At 38.2% G+C, this 21,532-nt stretch overlaps 1 protein-coding gene across 2 annotated transcripts in view; it reads right to left on the bottom strand.

The window, feature by feature from the left end:
• Positions 1–10,173: 10,173 nt before the first annotated feature.
• IMMP2L (inner mitochondrial membrane peptidase subunit 2) overlaps positions 10,174–21,532 on the bottom strand; it is a 915,024-nt gene continuing 903,665 nt past the window's right edge. For both annotated transcript variants that reach the window (XM_067042322.1, XM_067042323.1), the window contains exon 7: positions 10,174–10,487. In XM_067042322.1, the coding sequence (XP_066898423.1) occupies positions 10,350–10,487 (138 nt within the window). In that variant the 3' untranslated portion in view covers positions 10,174–10,349. The remainder of the gene's footprint in view (positions 10,488–21,532) is intronic.

Raw genomic sequence — 21,532 nt, 5'->3', positions numbered from 1 at the left:
ACCCCTCATTTATATTCAAGAATTTAAACATTTTTGTAGAATACTTTAACCTGATATACTTCCACATATACTTCCTAAAAATAATTACATCCTCCTACATAGCTAGAATATGTCTATCACCATTGTCATTATATTGATGGTTGTGGGAGTGGGTGTAGAATTAGTCTCATTTTTCTATTCTACCAAAAAGTACCTCACTAAAGAAATAAGTGGTGCTTGGTGCTTTACATTTAATTAAAATAAAAAATATAATAGGAAATTCAGGTTTCTTCACTCAATGGATATTTTGGAGTGATCTTTTCTCTTGACATAGATTTGAGAAGATTTTTCCAGGTGATTTTGATACTCATATCTAGTTTTGAAAAGTGAAAACTGTATTTTCCTCTTCATTTTTTTCCAGCTTCATTAAGGTATGATTGACAGATAAAAATTGTATATATTTAAGGTGCACATGTGATGATTTGATACACATTGTGAAATGATTACCTTAATTAAGCTAAAAACATGTAGGACTACATCAAACTAAAACGTTTCTGCAGAGCAAAGGAAGCAATCAACAAAATGAAAAAGTAATCAATGGAATGGGGGAAAATACTTGCAATGCAGTATTTTTCTAGTGATTCTCAGATGGCTCCAGAGCTCAGAGCAGCCTGGGCAGAATGCTTCCTCTCTCCAGGGCTCAGGGATCATCAATAGAATGATCATAGACAGAAGAGGTTGAAAGATCCCTAGAGGATGCTAACAGTTAGAAGTTAGCGAGGTGAGAAGGAACCTACCAAGGCTACTGAGTAGGAATTGTTAGTGAACTATAGGGATACCAAGAGATAGTCAATCCCCAGGAGGCAAGTGAATAAAATATATAAGGGAGGGAGTGGAAAGCAATATCAAATGTTGTTGAAAGGTCAAGTTAAATGAAGGCTGGGAATTGACTTTGGCATATTGGAGGTCTCTGGTGACCTTAACCCAAAAAGTTCCAGTTGAGTGGTAGGGGTCAATGCTTGAATGGATTTGGTTTCAAAGGGAATCAAAAAGGAAGAAATAGAGACAGAGAGTGTGGGCAACTCTTTTGAGGAGTTGTTTTATAAAAGGAGAAGGGATTGAAGAGAGTGAGTAGAGTACAAAGCGGCATGTGTCAAGGGAAAGAGTTGTCATGTGGGAGAAATTACAGCATATTTATATGCTGATGGGAATGATGTGGAGAAAGGAAAAATTGGTAATGTAGAGAGGGGGGTCAATTACTAGAGTAATTTCCTTGACTAGGTAAAAGGGCTTGGATCTAATACAAAGTGGACATAAGAGAATTCTTATATATACATTTTTAAAGTAATTTGTACTTCAGTCTGAATATATTTTCAGATTTATCTTCCTAGTCATGGATTCAATTTTCTGAAATGGAAAGGTGCATTTTAATTAGTTTATCTATCAAACAGTCAGGAAGCAGAATACATGGATACAGGTACACATAGACTGTTAGACATGGTTATGGCAGACTGATGAAGTCCTCTTGTTATTCCTTATATATTCTCATTAATTTGGAAGCAAAATCATTAGTTCAGGGAGAGCACTAGGAGAAGGTGTAAAAGTGGAGAGGTTATGAATTAATCTTCGAAGAAGGTGAACAGATGAATTAGATAAATATACTGGGAGAGGGATAGAGACATGCTTGTGGTTTTGAGTCTGGGCAACGTTTTTATCTATGACATCGCCCAGAGAGAGTAAAGCTCTGTATAAAGACCACAGAAACTACTACAATATGAGAAAATTGGGGAGAAATATTTTGTTCTTTCAAAAAGGAGGAATGGGGTTAGGATGATCTGAGGGGAAAATATGTATGCGTAGGGCTGCCATTCTCCTTGAAGAAGTAATGTTTCACCCAAAATAGAGGATATATGTTTTGTGAGAAGACTGAAAAAAGTAGGACTAGAGGCCTGCATTGGAGGAGGTCAGTGGGACCTCACTTCTTGTCAGCCCTTGGATGCTATGTTTGGATATGAAACCTCTTATTAGGGTCCTCAGGTTCTTTTTATGTACTCCCATCTCTCTAGTGGGTGGATCTGGACTCTTTGCAGCTCAGGATTGGATACCACCCTGTTAGTAGGACTGATTAAAGGCTTGCCAATTGTGTGATTTAAAGTATATAAAGTAATGAAAAAATTACTGTAGCTTCAACTTAAATGTCCATAAGATCAAACTAATGTAAAAGCCCACATTGAATCTCTGTCATCGTGTAAACTATTTCACATAACAAATTCCTCCTGAATTTGATATATTTTCCCAGGTGAATTTGATACCCTTCCCATTTTGCCCCACCAGGTGAAAGTTTCCATTCTATAATCTTTCCAACTGTCAATATACTAGAATGGTTCGTAATGTTGTCTTTCCTATTTGAAGATCAAAAATTAAGTAATCAGCTGATTTTGAGACAAATGCATATGAAATTTGTCATCAGATTTTGGAGATAGAGACCTTAACCTTTGAAAGAGAGGCATGATAGTCTTGACTCAAAGAAGAGCTAACCCAGAGACAGTCCTTTAAGCTATACTAGGAATCCTTCACTATAGGAATCTCTATTAATTAACCTGTGTTAGTTGAGGGAGTCTTGGTTGTGTTAACAGACTTCAACGTCTCAATGACTTTACAGAATAGAAATGTGTTTCTTGCTCACTTAATAGTCCAGGGAAAATGTTTCAGTTGTGTTGGCCTTTTTTCAGATAGTCACTCAGGGACCCACAAATTTTCCATCATGTGCTTCTGTTACCCTTAAGGTCTTATAAGCCTCCCATAGGAAGACATGGGAAGAGGCTGGAGGAGCCTATGAAAGGTTTTATGCACCAGATACATTAATCATTTTTAATCATAATCTGAGTTGGCAAGAACTTAGAAACATGGTCATAACTAACTGCAGGGGAATCTGGAGAACATAACTTAGTGGTATTTCTAGGAAAAAGAGGTAAATGATTTTGGTGAACTGCTTAAAGCCTCTGCCATACTAACGAAGGAAAGAGTGACTGTGGCAAAATAAGGACATTGCTGAGGATTTTGTTTATTGGAAGTCGGTTGTAAGAGAGATGCTTGAGAGATTTCTTTTAAAATATAAATTTTTAAGAGCTTTATTCTCGTGTGTTTAAGAAGGAAAACTGGTAGTGTAGAAAGGCAACTCTTGGTGAGAAATTTATAGTTTGGATCACTTTCACTTCCTAAATTTAGCAGGAGAGGAGAGAATTTAAAAGATAATAAGAAATCAAAACCCAAATTGGAGAAATGGGTGTCTCCAAATATTTTTTTAATTGAGGTATAATTGACATATAGCATTATATTGGTTTCAGGTATGCAACATGATGACTCAATATTTCTATGTATTATGAAATGATCACCACAATAAGTTAACATCCACCACCATACATAGTTATAATTTTTTTCTTGTGATAAGAACTTTTAAGATCTATTCTCTGAAACAACTTTCAAATATGCCATACAGTATCATCAGCTGTAGTCACCATGCTGTACATTGCATCCCCATGACTTATAACTGAAAGTTTGTACTTTTGACAACCTGTATCCATTTCACACCTCACCACTGTCCACCTGCCTGCCCCCACCTCTGGCAACCACCAATCTGTTCTCTGTATCTATGAGCTTGTTTTTCTCTCTCTTTTTTTTTTTTTTTGGTTTTCACATATAAGTGAAATTATACAATATTTGTCATTTTCTGTCTGAATTATTTCACTTAGTATAATGTCCTCAAGGTTTATGTTGCCATAAATGACAAGATTTCCTTTTTTTAAATGGTTGAATAATATTCCATTGGATATATATACCACGTTTTCTCTATCTATTCATCTGTCCATGGATACTTAGGTTGTATCCAAGTCTTGGCTATTGTAATAATACTGCAATAAAAATAGGGGTGCCTATACCTTTTTGAGTTAGTATTTTTGTTCCCTTCAGATTAAATACCCAGAAGCGGAATTGCTGGATCATATGGTAGTTCTAATTTTCTGAGGAATGTACATATTGTTTTCCATAGTGGCTGCACCAATTTACATTCCCACCAACAGTGCATAAGAGTGCCCTTTTTTCTTCATGCCAACATTTATTTCTTTTCTTTTTGGTAGACATTTTAACTGGTGTGAGGTGATATCTCATTGTGGTTTTGATTTTCATTTCCCTGATGATTGTGATGTTGAGCCCCTTTATATGTGCTTGTCCCTGTTGTTCATCTGTATGTCTTCTTTGGAAAAATGTCTATTCAGAGGCTTTGCCCATTTTTTTTTTTTTTTTTTTTTTGCGGTATGCGGGCCTCTCACTGCTGTGGCCTCTCCCGCTGCGGAGCACAGGCTCCGGACGCGCAGACCCAGCGGCCATGGCTCACGGGCTTAGTTGCTCCGTGGCATGTGGGATCTTCCCGGACCAGGGCACGAACCCGTGTCCCCTCCATCGGCAGGCGGACTCCCAACCACTGTGCCACCAGGGAAGCCCTGCCCATTTTTTAATTAGCTTTTTTTTTTTTTTTTTTTGCTGTTGAGTTTTTGGAAAAATATATCCTGGATATTAAGCCCTTATCAGATGTATGATTTGCAAATATTTTCTCCCATTCGGTAGCTGACTTTCTCTTTTGTTGATGGTTTCCTTTGCTGTGCAGAGCTTTTAGTTTGATGTAGTCCTACTTGTTTATTTTTGCTTTGGTTGCCTTTGCTTTTGGTGTCAAATCCAAAAAATCATCACCAAGACCAATGTCAAGGAACTTACCACCTATGTTTTCTTTTAATCGTTTCAGATATTACATTTAAGTTTTTAATCCATGTTGAGGCAATTTTTGTGTATGTTGTAGGATGGTGGTCCAGTTTCATTCTTTTGCATGTGGCTGTCCAGTTTTCCCAACACCATTTATTGAAAAACTGTCCTGGAAACTATTGTATATTCTTAGCTTCTTTAGTCATAAACTAATTGACCATATATGCATGAGTTTATTTTTGGGGTTGTCTATTCTGTTCCATTGATCTATGTGTCTTTTTTATGCTAGTACCATACTATTTTGATTACTATAGCTTTGATATATAGTTTGAAGTCAAGAAGGATGATGGCTCAAGCTTTGTACTTTCTCAAGATTGCTTTTGAATATTCAGGGTCTTTTGTGGTTCTTTATAAATTTTAGGATTTTTAAATCTATTTCTGTAAAAAATGCCATTGAAAGTTTGATAGGAGAAATGTTCTAATCTCATTTTTTTTACATGTAACTGTCCAGTTTTTCCAGTACCACCTATTGAAGAGACTGTCTTTTCTCCATTGTTTAATTGACCATAAGTGAATAGGTTTATTTCTGGGATTTCTATTATGTTCCACCGATCTATGTGTCTTTTTGTGCCAGTACTGTACTGTTTTGATGACTGTAGTTTTGAGTATAATGTGAAGTCAGGAAGTATGAAACCTCCAGCTTTGTTCTTTTTTCTCAAGGTTGCTTTGGCAATTCAGGCTCTTTCATGGTTCCATATGAACTTTGCGAGTATTTGTTCTAGTTCTGTGAAAAATGCCATGCATCTTTTGATAGGGATTGCATTAAATGTATAGATTGCTTTGGGTAGTATAGACATTTTAACAATATTAATGTTTCCAACCCATAAGCACTGGATATCTTTCCATTTATTTGGGTCTTCATCAATTTTTCCCATCAATGTCTTATAATTTTCAGTGTGTCTTATGTCTCAAGTTAGTATCTTGTAGGAAGCCTATAGATGGGTCTTTTTTTTTTTATCCATTCACCCACTCTATGGACTAAATTCAAAAGACATTTACATTTAGGGCTTCCCTGGTGGCGCAGTGGTTGCGAGTCCACCTGCCAATGCAGGGGACACAGGTTTGTGCCCTGGTCCAGGAAGATCCCACATGCTGCGGAGTGGCTAGGCCCGTGAGCCATGGCCGCTGAGCCTGTGCTTCCAGAGCCTGTGCTCCACAACGAGAGAGGTCCCAACAGTGAGAGTCTTGGGTACCACTAAAAAAAAAAAAAAAAAAAAAAAAAAAAAAAGATTTACATTTAAAATAATTATTGATAGGTTTGTACTTATTCCCATTTTGTTAATTGTTTTCTGGATGTTTCATAGTTCCTTTTTCTTTCTTCTTCTGTTGCTCTCTTCCTTTGTGACTTGATGATTTTCTGTAGTGGTGTGCTTAGTTTCTGTTCTATTTTCCTTTTATGTATCTAGGTTTTTGCTTTGTGGTTATCATGAGGTTTACGTAAAACAATTTATAACAATTTAAGTTTGAATGCAATCTACAGCTTTTAATATTTTTACTCCCCCCCATGTTTTATAGTTTTGATGTCACATTTTACATCTTTTTATCTTGAATATCCTTTAATTGTTGTAGCTATAGTTATTTTTATTACCATCGTCTTTTAACCTTCATACTAGCTATATAAGTGATTCAGCCACCACCTTTACATTATTCTGAATTTTACTATATATTTAACTTCTCCCATGAGATTTATACTTTCATATGTTTTCCTGTTACTAATTAGCACCATTTCCTTTCAGCTTAAAGAAGTCTCCTTAACGTTTCTTGTAATGCTGGTTTAGTGACAACAAACTCCTTTATCTTTTGCTTGTCTGGAAAGCTCTTTACCTCTCCTTCAACAACTTTGCCAGGTGGAGTATTCTTGATTGGAAGTTTTTTTTTTTTTTTTTTTTTCTTTCAGCATTTTGAGTATACTGTGTTACTCCCTTCTAGCCTACCAAGTTTCTGTTGAAAAATCTGTTGATGATCTTATGGGGGTTACCTTGTGCATAACATAACAAGTTATTTATCTCTTGCTGCTTGGATTCTCTTCTTGTCTTTAACTTTTGACAGTTTAATTATAATGTGTCTTGGTGTGGGTCTATTTGAGTTCATCTTTTTTGGAACTTTCTGGGTTTTCTGGAACTGGATATCTGTTTCCTTCCCCAGGTTAGGAAAGTTTTCAGGCATTATTCAAATGAGTTTTCTCCTCTCTCTTCTCCTTCTGGGACCCTTATAATGAAAATGTTGGTCTTCTTGATATTGTCCCATAAGCTCCTTCAACTATCTCTACTTTTTTTCATTCTTTATTCTTTTTGCTGCTCCTATTGTGTGAGTTCCACCACTCTGTCTTCAATTCCATTGATCCTTTCTTTTGTTTCATCTAGTCTGTTGTTGAATCCCTCTAGTGTATTTTTCAGTTCAGTTATTATATTCTTCAGCTCTGTGACTTCTCTTTGGCACTTTTGTATATTTTTATCTCTTTGTTGAAGTTCTCACTGTGTTCATTCATTCTTCTCCCAAGTTTGGTGACCATCTTTATTACCACTATTTTGACATTTTTTTCAGGTAAATCACTTATCTCTGTTTCATTATTGACTTTTTCTGAGGTTTTATCTTGTTCTTCCATTTGGAATATATTCCTATTTCTTCATTTTCCTTGACTCTCTGTGTTGGTTTCTATGCACTAAATAAAACAACCATCTCTCCCAGTCTTAAAGGAGTAGGCTTGTGTAGGAGATGAAACTTATTGTTCTACTCTGCCTTAGCTCTTGGTTGTCTGTCAATCCTTTGTGATTGTTCATCCAGCCTGTTTTATTTTTAGTGGCTCCTTGTAGTTGAGGGTGTGCCAAGACCTGTCAGTGGAGGGGAAGATCTGAGTCAGTACCTAGATTCAAGTGGTTTGGAAGCCAGGCCCTCAGGCAGCAGCTTTTAAAGTACGTAAATACATGTAGTCATGTGGAGTCACAAGCATAAATCTCACTGGCCACCAGAGCCAGGAAATCTAGAGGAGTCTTCTGGGTGGCAATTACAAAAATCAGGGTGCCAGACAAGCTGTCTTCTGGGACATACTGGTAACCTGGAATGAGGCAGAGGGAGAGCACAAATATGGTATCCACCCACCTCTGTCCATGCTGTTCTTACTTCAGTAGGCCCCTAGATGTGTGCTAAACCAGATCCCTGCCCTCAGAATAAAGTTCCAGGTCAAGCAAATAGGCCTCTGTCATAGAAAGACTGGGTGCAGGTTTCAGTCTCCTGACTGTGCAGTGCCCTAGGGATGGTAGCCAGCCAACAAGTGACTCTCCAATTATTATAGTCCCATGGGACACATGAATGCCAGCCCTGCTGGCCACCAGAGCCAGTGATCAAAGGGTGTCCCATGGGTGGCAGTCACAAAAACCAGGGCACCAGACATGCATAAGGCTCTTCTCTGAGAGATACTGGTGCTCTGCAACATGACAGAGGGAGAGTGCAAAGATAGTGCCTGCCCTCTGAGGTCTCTGGAAAGGATTACAGTCAGCCCTTATATGTGTGTTTAATTAGAATCCTGTCCCTCAGGTCATAACTATGAATATAAGCTAATAGGCCTTTTTCACAGAAAGACTGGGCTCCTGGGTCTGTTGCCTCTTGCTGGCCCTGAGAGTGTTGACAATTAAGAACTCTTTCTTGCTTGGTTAATAGTGAGAGTGATTAATGCACTCATGAAAGTGCATACTAGGTAACACAGTTATAAACTCTGCCTGGAGTTTCATCTTTGAGGAGGTAGCTTATGAGCTGAGCTGTTCAACAAGCATCAAGAATTAACTCTGCTGGTGATATGCTAGATGGCTTGAGAATACAAAATTAAATAGAAGGAGCATTTGTCTCCTGTCTGAAGATTTACAATCTTGAATTAATAGTTTGAATAGGAAGACACAAATAGTCAATAAGGTAGTAAGGCTGATAGCCAATTTGCTGAACTGTTAAAATACCAAATTCTTCCATACCAGGGTACGTAGCAGCTAATTCAGGTACCCCTTTGTTCTCTACTCTGTCCCGCCTCATTATCACCCCCAATCCTGTCTTCCATAGTCCCCGAACTTTCCTGTGTTCTAGTAACTAAAGGGTTAATACTCTTATGCATACAATATTTTACATATAATCCCAGGGGATACACTTCACCAAGGGGTAAAAAAGTTTCAAGCCTTGAAATAGCAATGAGAATTTGGTAATCTGCAGTTAAAGTCCAAAGTGTGAAGTTCAAGTTGGGGAAGAGAGGGAAATGGAAATGAAGAACTCCTAAGGATAATATAGATCCACGGAGAGATATTAAGCAGATTTTTTTTTAATGATTATTTTGACCAACCTTAGTATATAAGTACTCAATGATGTGTGTTGAACTAGCTATTATGATGCTAATGAATTATTATTAGTAACATACACTCTTAATTTGCATATGTTTTTTGCTGTTCCTCTTTCTGTTCCTGCCAGCTAATGAGTTTGCATCCACATTTGCAAGATGGCTAAGCCTTGTTTGGGATCTTATCTGCTGATGAAACAAGAATATGAGACGAGGCACACAGAGGAGATTGAGGTAGAGATGTAGTTTCCATAAGCACAAACCTCCAACCAATGGGAGGAAAAAAAGAAAAGCTTCATACATATAGACTTGCATGCAGGGAATTTACCTCCTTAGCTATACAATTATAAAATCTATTATGCCAATATGACTCCACTTTTCAATAGGTGATTTCAGAATTATAGACATGAGCACTGAAAAATCATTGGGAGGGGAAAAAAATCAAACTTGGTTGATCTGGAGTGATTTTTCCATTTCACTCAGAACATTTTACCAAACAGTAACCGAATATTGACAAATAGGTTTACTCATCAATGTGAATAGGCATGAGATCACTAAGAAGTTCTGGATTAAAAAAGGGCCAGTAAGAAAGATTTGGCTATATGAAAATATTGAGAGAATTGATTCCCCATTGCTTCCTTCCTTCCCAAAGAGAGAATGTATTCCTTATTAATGGATGATTATTACAGGTCAAATAATAAACACCCAAAACAGTACCTGAGCAAATCAGTGTTTTATTTTTACATCATAGTTTACTGTTCTTCCTGACAGTCACTGCATTGTAGATACTGTCAATTATAATTCCTAACACTGTGTATAATGTTTCTTCATCTTCCATCTTAAGAGTAACTGAGTAATGTTATTTACTTCCATCACATATTAGTCTTCATATTTTTCCAGCAGCAAGCTCCAAAATCAAAACCTAACGATCAATAGAATATGTATGCATAAAAAAAATCCAAAATTTATCCCCTTTGAGACATATGGGAATAAAATTTTCATATTCCCAAAGGTCTGCATTTTTTGGCATTGAACAGGGTATTACAATTTAACACAAAGTCAGGTGACATTTAATACTGTTTAATAATTTTAAACTCTTTCTCTACTAATACAGATCGTCTTAATGTGATAGAAATGTTTCCTGCACAGCATCATCTTGGGGGAAGCTTTGCCCCTATGGTGTTCCTCTTCTCCATCCCTCTTCCTGGGGTTGGTGGTGGTGACTCCCCATCGCAGCAGTTCAGGGAGATCCATGCACGCAGTCCTCTTCACTCTGAATGGGCAAGCGCTCTGGAGGAAGAACAGATTCCAATTTCTGCCAGCGCTCTGGAGGCCACAGGATGTGAGTAGCATGACCATGCAGGAGTCCCAGGGAAACCTGAACTCATGAGAGACACAAAGTGAGAAAGATGTTCTTTTATATAGGATCATCATTAATATCTTGAAAACGGAATTTGATCCAGGTCTGATATTCCATGGAAAGATGATGATGATTAAGATAGTAAACCCTTAGTGGCATTTCTTCTAGGTGCTTTATATATTTAAATTCCTGTACAACAACCATTTGAGGTAGGTACTGATATCCCCTTTTTGCATAAGAGAAAACTATGTTCAGGGAGGTTAAAGCACTAGCCAGAGGTCACATAGCTCTCAAGCCACAGAGGCTGGCTTCAAGGCTGAGTAGTCCAACTTCAGGGGCTGCACCCTTAACCTCTATCGTCAGTAGACTGGTTGCATAACCCCCGGAGGCATGAATCTGGTTTACAGTCTCAGAATTTACTTGAGCGTTCCCAGTGACTCAGAGAGACTTTTTTTTTTTTTTTTTTTTTTTGGTGGAAAATCAGAGATACCTTAAAAATATCTATACTTTGTAAAACATACTGTCCCACATACTGGATGAGCAACAGAAGTTAGGTGTGAGACTGGGTAGTGTGCCTCCACCGAAAGTACACTGAGCAATTCGGATCTACTGCTCACGAAGAGAGGTGGGAAAACAAGGGGAAAAAATCCAGTATATGGTCCTCTACTGATGACGGTTCGACTTATGACTTTTTGACTTTCTGATGGTGTGAAAGCAAGATGCACTCAGTAGAAACCATACTTCCAATTTTGATCTTTTCCCAGGCTAGCAATATACGGTATGATACTCATACTTTCTTGTGATGCCGGGCAGTGTCTTTGAGCTGCACAAGTACAAGGGTAAACAACTGATACACTTACAACCATTTTGTTTTTCACTATCAGTACAGTATTCAATACCTTACATGAGATATTCAGTACTTTATTATAAAATAGGCTTTGTGTTAGATAATTTTGCCCAACTGTAGGCTAACGTTAAATGTTCTGAGCACGTTTAAGGTAGGCTAGACAAAGCCATGATGCTTGGTAAGTTACGTTTATTAAATGCATTTTTTACTTAAGATATTTTCAACCTTCAGTGGGTTTATCAGGATGTAACCCTATAATGAGTGGAGGAAAATCTAAATGAAAATCACTGCAGATGGTAAAAGACATACCAGGATGGAAGAGGAGGTAAGGGAAGGGAACTTTTCCTGGAGGATATAAGACTGAGTCCTGAGAGGGAGGGAGCCCTTAAAGACATGTCAGGGCTCCCTAGGGACATGAACTGCAGTGCTCAAAAGAATGTAGCAAACTGGTTTAAAATGCAGATAAAGGCCCTATACTCAGAGATTTCCAGGCCCCCCCTCAGACCTGTGAAGGGTAATCTGTGCCTTTTGTTGTCGGTGCTATCAGGTAATATTTTAATGGTATGTAGAAGCTTACAAAACACACTCATATTGAGTGCCATCTATAAACTAGATACTATGTATCCATTTTATTTTCAAATATTTTTCCTATAAATTGGAGCTCCATAGTGATTAACATATGACACTGCTTTCATTAAAGTTCTTCTATTTATATGCATTTGAAAAATCACACTGCCCGGAGACTCGGAGCTGGCTGTCAAGGGAGACACTTCCAAATAGATAACCAGAAACATTAAAAAAAAAAAAAGTAAAGAAAACATTCACAACAACTTGAAATACAAACAGAGTAAGCCCAAAGGGTACCAAGAAGCCCATGGGCCCAATAAAGGAATTTTTCTTCAACTTGTTACCGTAAAAATCAAACCTACAGAAAATTTGAAAATGTTGTATAAAAAACAGCTCTATTCACCAAAATTCACCAGTTATGTACATTTTGCTGCATTCATTCCCCTCTCATATGTGAATATATGTATTTTGAAAGTTGTCATCATGCTGAATTTATCCCCAAATACTTCAGCGTGTATCACCTAAGACACTTTCCTACATGAACACGATACATTATATGCGACATTTAACATTGATACAATATTACTTAATATACAGCCCATATACAAATATTTTCAATTGTCCAAATGTGTTTCAGAGCTATTTTAGTTTTTAAATTTTCATCGGAGGATCACAAACTGCACCATGATTGTCACTATGATGCTTCAGTTTACATTTGGCTTAATCTAGAGGTTCTACATCTGTAATTGCCCGATTCTTTTTCCCACCTGATTAGAGTCAAGTGTTCTTGGCAAGAATACCATATAGCTGATATTATATTCTTACCATTTTATCACATCAGGAGGCACAAAATATTAGTTCATCCCATGTCATGTGAAGTTTGATCATTGGATTAAGTTGATGTTGACCAGGTTTCTCTTGTAAACCAATCATTTTCCTTGTGTAATAAGTAATCAGCTGGATGATATTTTGAAATGTAAATATCCTATATGTCGACAACATATCATCTCACTGCTCTCTGAAGGAAGCTGGTTTCTAAAGCATCTAAAATAATTTTGACATCTATTGATTATCCTGCCTGAAACAGTATAATCAATTATCCTGCTTCCTAAATTTGTTATTTCTTTTACATTTATTAGCTTCCATTCTTCTCTTAAGAAGTGCTGTCCCCTCCAACCTCAAATGCCAGTATATATATATACACACACACACATATATATATATATTTTTAGTTGCGGCTTGTGGGATCTAGGTCCCTGAACAGGGATCAAACCCAGGCCCCCTGCATTGGGAGCACTAAGTCTTAGCCTCTGAACCACCAGGGAAGTCCCCAAATGCCTATATTTTAACATAAAAGATTCCTTTTTAAATTCAAAATCTTACTATCATTTGGTTTGTTTGATACTCAGATGTCCTGCATTGGGCCAGTGGGAGTCCTTTGTTGATTTTTGGATAGGTCTCCATGAATCTTTGAGCACTTCCTAACTTTTTGGTACCATTAGGTGTTGTGGGCTTACCTTGTACTTTATACCTGTTCCCTCTGAAGTTAGACATCTCTTTAAAGAGCCTTGGTTTCTTTTATCAAGGAATGCTATATAGAAATCAAGATCTGGTACTAGATGTGCTCATTGCTCCTGGGGGTGTCAGTCTTTATGCCATTTCAGGGGATAAACAAAAAACCCCAAACCACAGGATTCTCTCTTACCTTCCTGCATTCCCTATTTCTATCTTCCTTCTTCCAGAGTGAGCACTCTGTCTCCCCCATAACAACACATTTACACTATCCTAAAATACACAAAAAATAGTTTTGAGATCACTATACTATAAATACTACCAACAACAAATTTCCTGAGTAAAAATCGAGATTTCTTTGCAATTATTTTGGTCCTTAAAATAGATCTCGTTTTAAGGGTGTATTGGCAGAGTCCTGTATTCAAAAACTTAGTTGAAGTCAGTCTTTTTCTCTTCCCAATATAGTTATATTTCCATTCGATATATAGTTAGGCCCATTTGTTTCTATTTGTATTCAATTTTAGAGTTCACTTTTGTTATCCTTTTTGATTCAGTTTAACTTTTGAATAAATATTTAAATGGTTTAAGAGTAAAATTATTCTTAAAAGGTATGGCATGCAGAAAAATGTCCCCACACAAACTCCAAAGATGCATATCCTGATCCCCAGAAGGTATGAATATGTAATGTTCCAGAGCAAAATGGGAATTAAGGTTACAGATGGATTTAAGGTTGCTGATCAGTTGGTCTTAAGATAAGGAGACTATCCTGTAGGATCCCATGGATACAAATGTAACCACCAGGGTCTTAAATGTAGACCAGCTAGGCAGAAGGGTCAGATTCAGAGAGATATTTGAAGATGCTAATGCAGAACAGGGCCATGAGCCAAGGAATGCAGGTGGACTCTGAAAGCTGGCAAGGAAACAAATTATCTCCTAGAGCTTCCAGAATAAAGGCAGCCCTGCTGATACCTTAATTTCAGCCTAGTGCCCATTTTGGACTTTTGGCCTCCAGAACTGTAAAATAATAAACTTACGTTGTCTTAAGCCACTAAACTTGTGGTGATTTAGTACAGCAGCAATAGAAAACTAAGAAACTAATAAAAAAGACACACAGAGAAGTTCCACTCCCATCTGCTACCTTACCTCTCTAATAGGCTAACTATATTAATTAGTTTCTGGTTCATCCTTTTTTTTCCAAAAAAGAAACCCAAACACATATTTTTATCAGTTTTTATCTATTACATTCTTATTTCCCTTTTTTTTCTCATACTGAAGGTATATATTCCCTTTTGCATGGTACTTTTATTCTTAACAGCATATCCAGGAAACCACTTCCTATCACTTCTTGAAGATGGAGCCTGTGGTTTTTACAAAAGCCCTATCCCACATCCAAGCGATTCTGATTAACCCCACTAGAAATCTAGATCTGGACTTTCCACTTGGCTTCACACCAAGAAAAGGTAAACCTAACCAACTTTAAAAACTTTCTTGAATATATTTGGAACTCCTAAGTAACCATTCTAACCATATTAACTGCAGAAGCCTAGATCTAAATGGTCTGTCATGCTGCCGTTTTTTTAATCTATTTTTGTTCTTGTCTGGGCTCAGCTGAGCTAGAGAACAGCTGGTCTCCATCCCCTCCACAATAACCCTTTTTAGATTTGATAGCTGCTACTCAGTTGTTCCTCAAGCCTTTATTTGCTTTTCCAAGTTGTTTAACTTTTTTCATAAGGCTGATCTGCCAATCTTTTAACTTGGCTGAACTCTTGCCAATATTTTTCCCCGATTTCCTAGTTTCGGAGCTCAGTTTTAACAGAGTGATTCAATTTTTTTAAGTCAACATTCAGTTTACCAAAACCTATTATGATTTTATTCCCAACATTTATTAGAGATGCTACTCTAACTTCCTGAAAAAAATGATTCATCTTCATAATTATAAATAATGGTGAAAATTCCCACAGATGGATAATGTCAGTATCATTTTAAAACATGGTATGGGAATGCAAAATATAACTGTTTTTTAAAGACTGAGATTAAGATAGAGAGTGCCTAGTCACTCTCTTAGCTATCTTGTCACGGATCTTTATTTTTTTTTGGTTGGTATGTACATAGACATGCAAAGAACACAGTGAATTTAAAAGGGCATAAAAATCCAGAAATATATTAAACTTTAAACAAATTTAAAGTTCTCTTCAGGTACAGCTTTGGGGTCCACACATACTGTGTTAGGCATGGTCTTCCAGAGAAACAGAACCAATAAGATGTGTGTGTGTGTGTGTATATAGGAAGAGATTTATTTTAAGGAATTAGCTCACACAATTAATGGAGACTTGGTGAGTCCAAAATCTGATGCAGAGGGCCAGTAGGCTAGAGACTCAGGAAAGAGCTGTAGTTTAAGTTCAAAGGCAATCTGCTGGTAAATTCCTCCCTGGTTGGGGGAATGTCAGCCTTTTGTTCTTTTCAGGCCTTCAACAGACAGATCTCCAGTATGTGAGTGTGACTTATCCAACCTGCTTTCAAAGTCCACACATCTAAATGTAAATCTCCTCCAAAACCACTCTTGCTGAATGATGTTGGACCAAATATCTAGGCACCTTGGTCCAGCCAAGTTGAAACACAAGATTAACCATCATACCTACAAATATAATCACCTCTGACAAACATATTTCCTCTGTGCTTACTCAATGTCACACACAGTGTTCACTATATTCAGGGTGATGTTCCAAACGACTTACTGATACATACTGACTCATTTAATTCTCACAATAACCCTGATGCAGGCACTATTATTGTCTCTACTTCACAGTTGAGGAAACTCAGGTATAACAATACATTTTTTGAGCTGAGTCTTTAATACATGCCCTCTGGCTCTCGAATATCTATATCAGGATCACCATATAATTTATCATACAGATGAGACACTTCGGACAGCCAATGGGGGCACGTTTTAAATTAAGTCAGGATAATAATTTGTCCAAGACTGTCCTGGACAAATCAAGATACAGTCACCCTAATCATACTACTTCTTGATATTCCTAAGTCCCACATACTTTCCTGAAACAAGTAGATTTATCAAAAGGAAATACGCATTATGGGCAGAGCTGTGTTCCCCCAAAATTCATATACTGAAGCCCGAACCCCTAATACCTCAGAATGTGACCGTGTTTGGAGACAGGGCCTTTAAAGAAGGGACTAAGATAAAATGAGGTCATTAGGGGAGGCCCTAACCCACTCTGATGGTATGCTTGTAAGAAGAGGAGATTAAGGCACACAAAGAGGTGACAGGGTTGCGTGTAGACAGGTGAAAGGCCATGTAGGGACACAGCAAAAGGACAGTCACTTGCACGCCAATGAGAGTGGCCTTGGAAGAAACCAAACTCACCAACACAGTGATCTTGGACTTATAGGCTCCAGAGCTGTGAGAAAATTTGTTGTTTAAGCCATGCAGTCTGTAGTATTTTGTTATGGCAGCCCTAGTAAACCAATACAGACATAAATCAAAAAGAACACTGTGCTGGAAGCCAGTTCCTGAGATGTCCCAATATTCACACAAAACAGGGGAACAAAGGAAGAGGATGAGAAAAAAGGGGAAAAAAAATCTGTCGTTAAAGAGTGAGCGAGAGAGAGGCTTACGCATGTATTGAATACAATTCTTTTCAATAGCTTAAATACTTTGACTAACCAACCTAATATTTTATTGGGACTCAACACTCCCCTCTCTTTGCTCGTTTGGGTCCCCTGTGTAGATGTGTCTCCTCCAATGGATTCACAGTGTTTTTAGGCTTGAGGAATTCACTTTCACAATAAATTTTAAAACAACACCAAAAACACATTAAACATTATAAACCCTTAGCAGATCATTGTATTTTTAGTATCTACTGAATGAGAAAATAGGTCCATTTACATGTATTAATGAGCCTCTTACAATAACTCTTTTGCCCAAAGATGGAGAATCAAGGATCTAGAATATTTGTCACCAAACTATTTTGACTGTGTACCCCACTAGCAAAAATACTTGAGAATTCACCTTTGTATTTATATATTTAAAATTGTATATATAATTATAAATATAAAATTATATAGTATATAATTATATTAAAGTATATTAAAATTATATGTACATATGTATTAGTATTAACGCTCTATAAAACCAAATGTTAGTAAAGCTCAAATTCTTACTTTTCAGATCCAAAGTTCCAATTTTTTTTTTTTTTGAATCCAGGGGATCACTATAAACACCCCCTATATATTCCTGCTCCCTCTTTAGAAATCCCTTCTCTGGCAAACACCAAAACTACTGTCTGGAAAGTGATCAGTGCTATCAGTCAACTGGTTTGTTTTGTCCACAGGATGCCAAGGAACCACATGGACTAAATTTACAGTGACCTGCCCGTCTTTGATCAAATTGGCTCCCCTAAGAAGTTACTTTGGCATCTGGCAGACACAGCCTTCACGGGCCCAGCTGTTGCTTCAGGTGCCAGGGGCACAGGTGTGTGTTACTCTGGTTCCCTCCACCCATTTCCACAGGGCTACAGTCTACAGAACACTCTTCTGATTCTTGGCTTCAGGGCACCCTCTGTTGAAGGAAGAGCTTGCAAGGACAGTCTGTGAGTACTGTGGTAAAACAATAAAAATAAAACCAGTTACTTTGTACTGGTCATTGCTGAGCAAGGACAAACATAAGCACATGAGTCTAGAGATAGGACAGAGGAGAAAACACAGAAAAGAAGTTAAGGAAGAAAGAAGGTGGCTGTTAATGGGAGCAAACTCCTTTTAAAAAAGATGTTCAGAACTAGAGCCAGGGTCAGAAGAGGACCAATATGAGAAGTCAGATGAAGCATAAAACTTCCAAGTTTCTGTGATTAAAATGTTTTCTGAAAAGGACAATGTTTCATCCAAGATTAGGAATTACTTTTCAGCAACAAAGATTTGTTGAACGAGTGAATGTTCATTGAGGAGGAAAGCTAAAATCTGGAAATGCTATATTTTCTGATCTGGGCATCAAGGAAATTCCCTAACTTAAGAGAAACATCCATAGTTTGCTGGAAAACAATATTAAGTGACATAAGAGCTTTACAGATGATGTGCCACCGTGGATCGACCACAAACTAGCGCTACCAAAAAACTGTGATACAGTTCTTGATACAGTTCTTTGGTCCAGTCTCAAAAGAATTTTTTAAAGTTACAGTATGGAATTGAAAACATATACATGAAATACACAGATTTGAAACTGTTATATTTACTGCCTCTTAAGAATTTTTAAATATATTACACAGGCAAAGAAAATTGGTTTGGATCGCCTCCGGTGACCACCATTTACCTCCAAAACAAATGAACAATATTAGGGAGGAGAGAAATGTATCATGACTGGTCCTCAGTCTCCTGGGAAGAGTACCATTGGTTTTTTGGGTAACAGACCAAAATTCCGGCTACTTGTCCTCTTCCACACATTGAACTTTTCCTGAATACAACATCCACGTCAGTCTGCTCACAGTGGCAGCCAGGGAACACTTCACTGCTGGACTGGAGTACCACAGAGGAGGATGCTGTCTTGATGACTACTGAGAAGACCAGAGATGGGAGTGGTACCTGGAGAGCAGGACACTAGAGAGAAACATGGGACTTCGCTCGGGGCCCGTGCTTTGGTACTGTGCATTCAATATGATGCTGCAAGTGGAGAGCGCAGGGCAGGTTCTGTGCACTGGTGATCCATCCCGAGGGAGCAGATGCAGTACACCAGTTACTAATCCCATGGAGGGGCTCCAACTAAATGGAGGACAGCATAGATCATCACACTGCCAGCCACAAGGAAGAGACGTCTAACATCTCACCCACTGCATCTTGGTGTCAGTCACCAAGGAAAACACGACGCCATCAAGCACTGGATGGAACAGTGCATCGCTCACACAGACAAGGGACAGCAACATCGGCTTCCCCTGTGGGTGTGGGTGGTCCTCTGCTCCACAGAGAAGGAGGCCCTGATAGTGCACAGATCTGCCTTCCTGGCCCGGCCTCTGTGGGCACCATTTTCCGGGAATGTCAGTGTTACACGACAACAACACTAAAGGCAGGGTTCATTTGTTCATTTGTTTCGGAGGTAAATGGTGGTCACCGGGGGCAATCCAAACCAATTTTCTTTGCCTGTGTAATATATTTAAAAATTCTTAAGAGGCAGTAAATATAAAAATTTCAAATCTCTGTATTTCATGTATATGTTTTAAATTCCATACTGTAAAACAACCTAAACGACGAAGGGAGAGAGGTTGAGGAGAGCAAAATAATTCCTTTATCAGAGAGCATCAAAGTGAGCTCTCTTGAAAATATGAACAAAAGCAGATGCGTGGCCTAAGTGAATCGAAACGAATTAGAAATAAAGACAGGCAAAAACATACCATATGGAAAAATAAGCAATGGCACTGTTTTAAAATATTATGAAAAGGATATTTTTTATAAGTCTGAAGGATAGAAATGATAGCACCTACTTTATTTTTACACATGGATTAACATATAGAAATTTGAGGTTTTCATTAACATTGTTTGATATAGTAGACAAGGGTCAGAAAGAGAATAGTAGTGGCCTGTCAACCAGCACATATTCTCAAGCTGCTTATCTACAGAGCAGATAAACATAGTCCTCTAAACAAAAACATGTAGGGAGACAGCTTCCAGTCTCAGCAAGCACTGACTGGCATCTACTCAAACACAAACTAGTAATGGCAAAGCTTTGGTTGTAGAGGTGAATGAGAGGCGTGAGGGTCATGTGCTAAAGAATTATGCAGACGACAAACAAGGAAAGTATCAACACTCCTCAGACCTAAGCTGGTGAGCAAAAGAATATATAAGGAATAAAGGAGGGGAGAAGGAAAGCTCTAGAAAAATGGAGAAATAAGTTAGAACAGAGGGGACGCAGCAGCAGGTAAGGTGAAAGGCAAAGAGGCAGTGGTGGCACACTGAGAAAGCTTTATTTGTGGGGAATGGACCACTTCCATTGCCCTCCTCCTACAGGGACCCTAGTAGCAGCACCAGTTATGAGAACACGTCACCATCCAGAAAATCCCAGCGCTGTTCTCTTTCTCCTCCCTGAAGTGACAAGAGTAAGGGTCCTTGTACCTGGGAATATTTCCCTTGGATGAGAATGCTTTCCTTCCTGAAGATGTATAATACAGGCTCACAATACCTTATCTACAATTCCAAAATCCCAAAAGAGCTCCAAAAGTTCAATTGTTTTGTAACTCTCTGGTAGCAAAACCAGACATGACCTAAACTGTTAGGAAATCATACCCTTCATTTATCCCCTGCAGTGCGCCTATTCATAATTTGTGCTGCAGAAGTAGTAACGTGCTTGATTATAGAAGTTGCCCTGGACTCTGCTGGGAACATTATGTTACATAGATATTGGTTAGATGCCGTGTATTGACACTGATACCACCTTTCCAACATCCAAACAGTCTGATTTCTGAAACACATTTGCCCTCCAAGTTTTAGATATAGTATTACTATCTTTAAATATCTGCAAAGATGAATATTTACCAAAGAGGATAAATGTAACCAGAGTTTTGGGCTCAGTCCTAGGTGGGATGGGACCCTGTCTAGGATCTCACCAACTGGCGGGAAAGACAGATGTTTAAACAGAGCATCAAAATACAATCCAATATGACAGACATATGAAGGAGCCAAGTACCCTGGGAGCAGAGAGTGCGGTCAGGCCTTGGGAAGGTTCCACTGAGCCGATGCATCTGAGCTGGCTCCCAGGGATGATGGAGACTGCCCTCTCCTGAGGGTAGACCTTTACCCAATGACATCCCCTGCCAGATTTCGGTCTAGAACATTCTCCTAATCCTCCGTGCCCCCCACTGAGTTGCAAAATTGCGACAATGTGATAGGTTGATACAGCCCAGTACTTTGCCATCGAAACAGAAAGCCATATGCTTTACAAAAGATTCAAAATGAGATTCTCTCTTCTAAAGACCTCATTCTAGGACAAGTGTTTTCCTTCATTATCAACAATTTTAACTTTAATCATTTCAAAGCAATTTTCCTGTTCAAGACTGAGCTTTAATCAGAATGCATTTTCAGGTCACTTCATGACCTCTTCAGGATTCTCTCTAGATAACTGCAGAATCATGTACAATCATTC

This window comes from Kogia breviceps, chromosome 9, assembly GCF_026419965.1.
Source record: "Kogia breviceps isolate mKogBre1 chromosome 9, mKogBre1 haplotype 1, whole genome shotgun sequence".
NCBI classification, from domain to species: domain Eukaryota; kingdom Metazoa; phylum Chordata; class Mammalia; order Artiodactyla; family Physeteridae; genus Kogia; species Kogia breviceps.
Note: the sequence above shows the minus strand (reverse complement) of the source record. Positions and strands in the feature narration are given on the sequence as shown.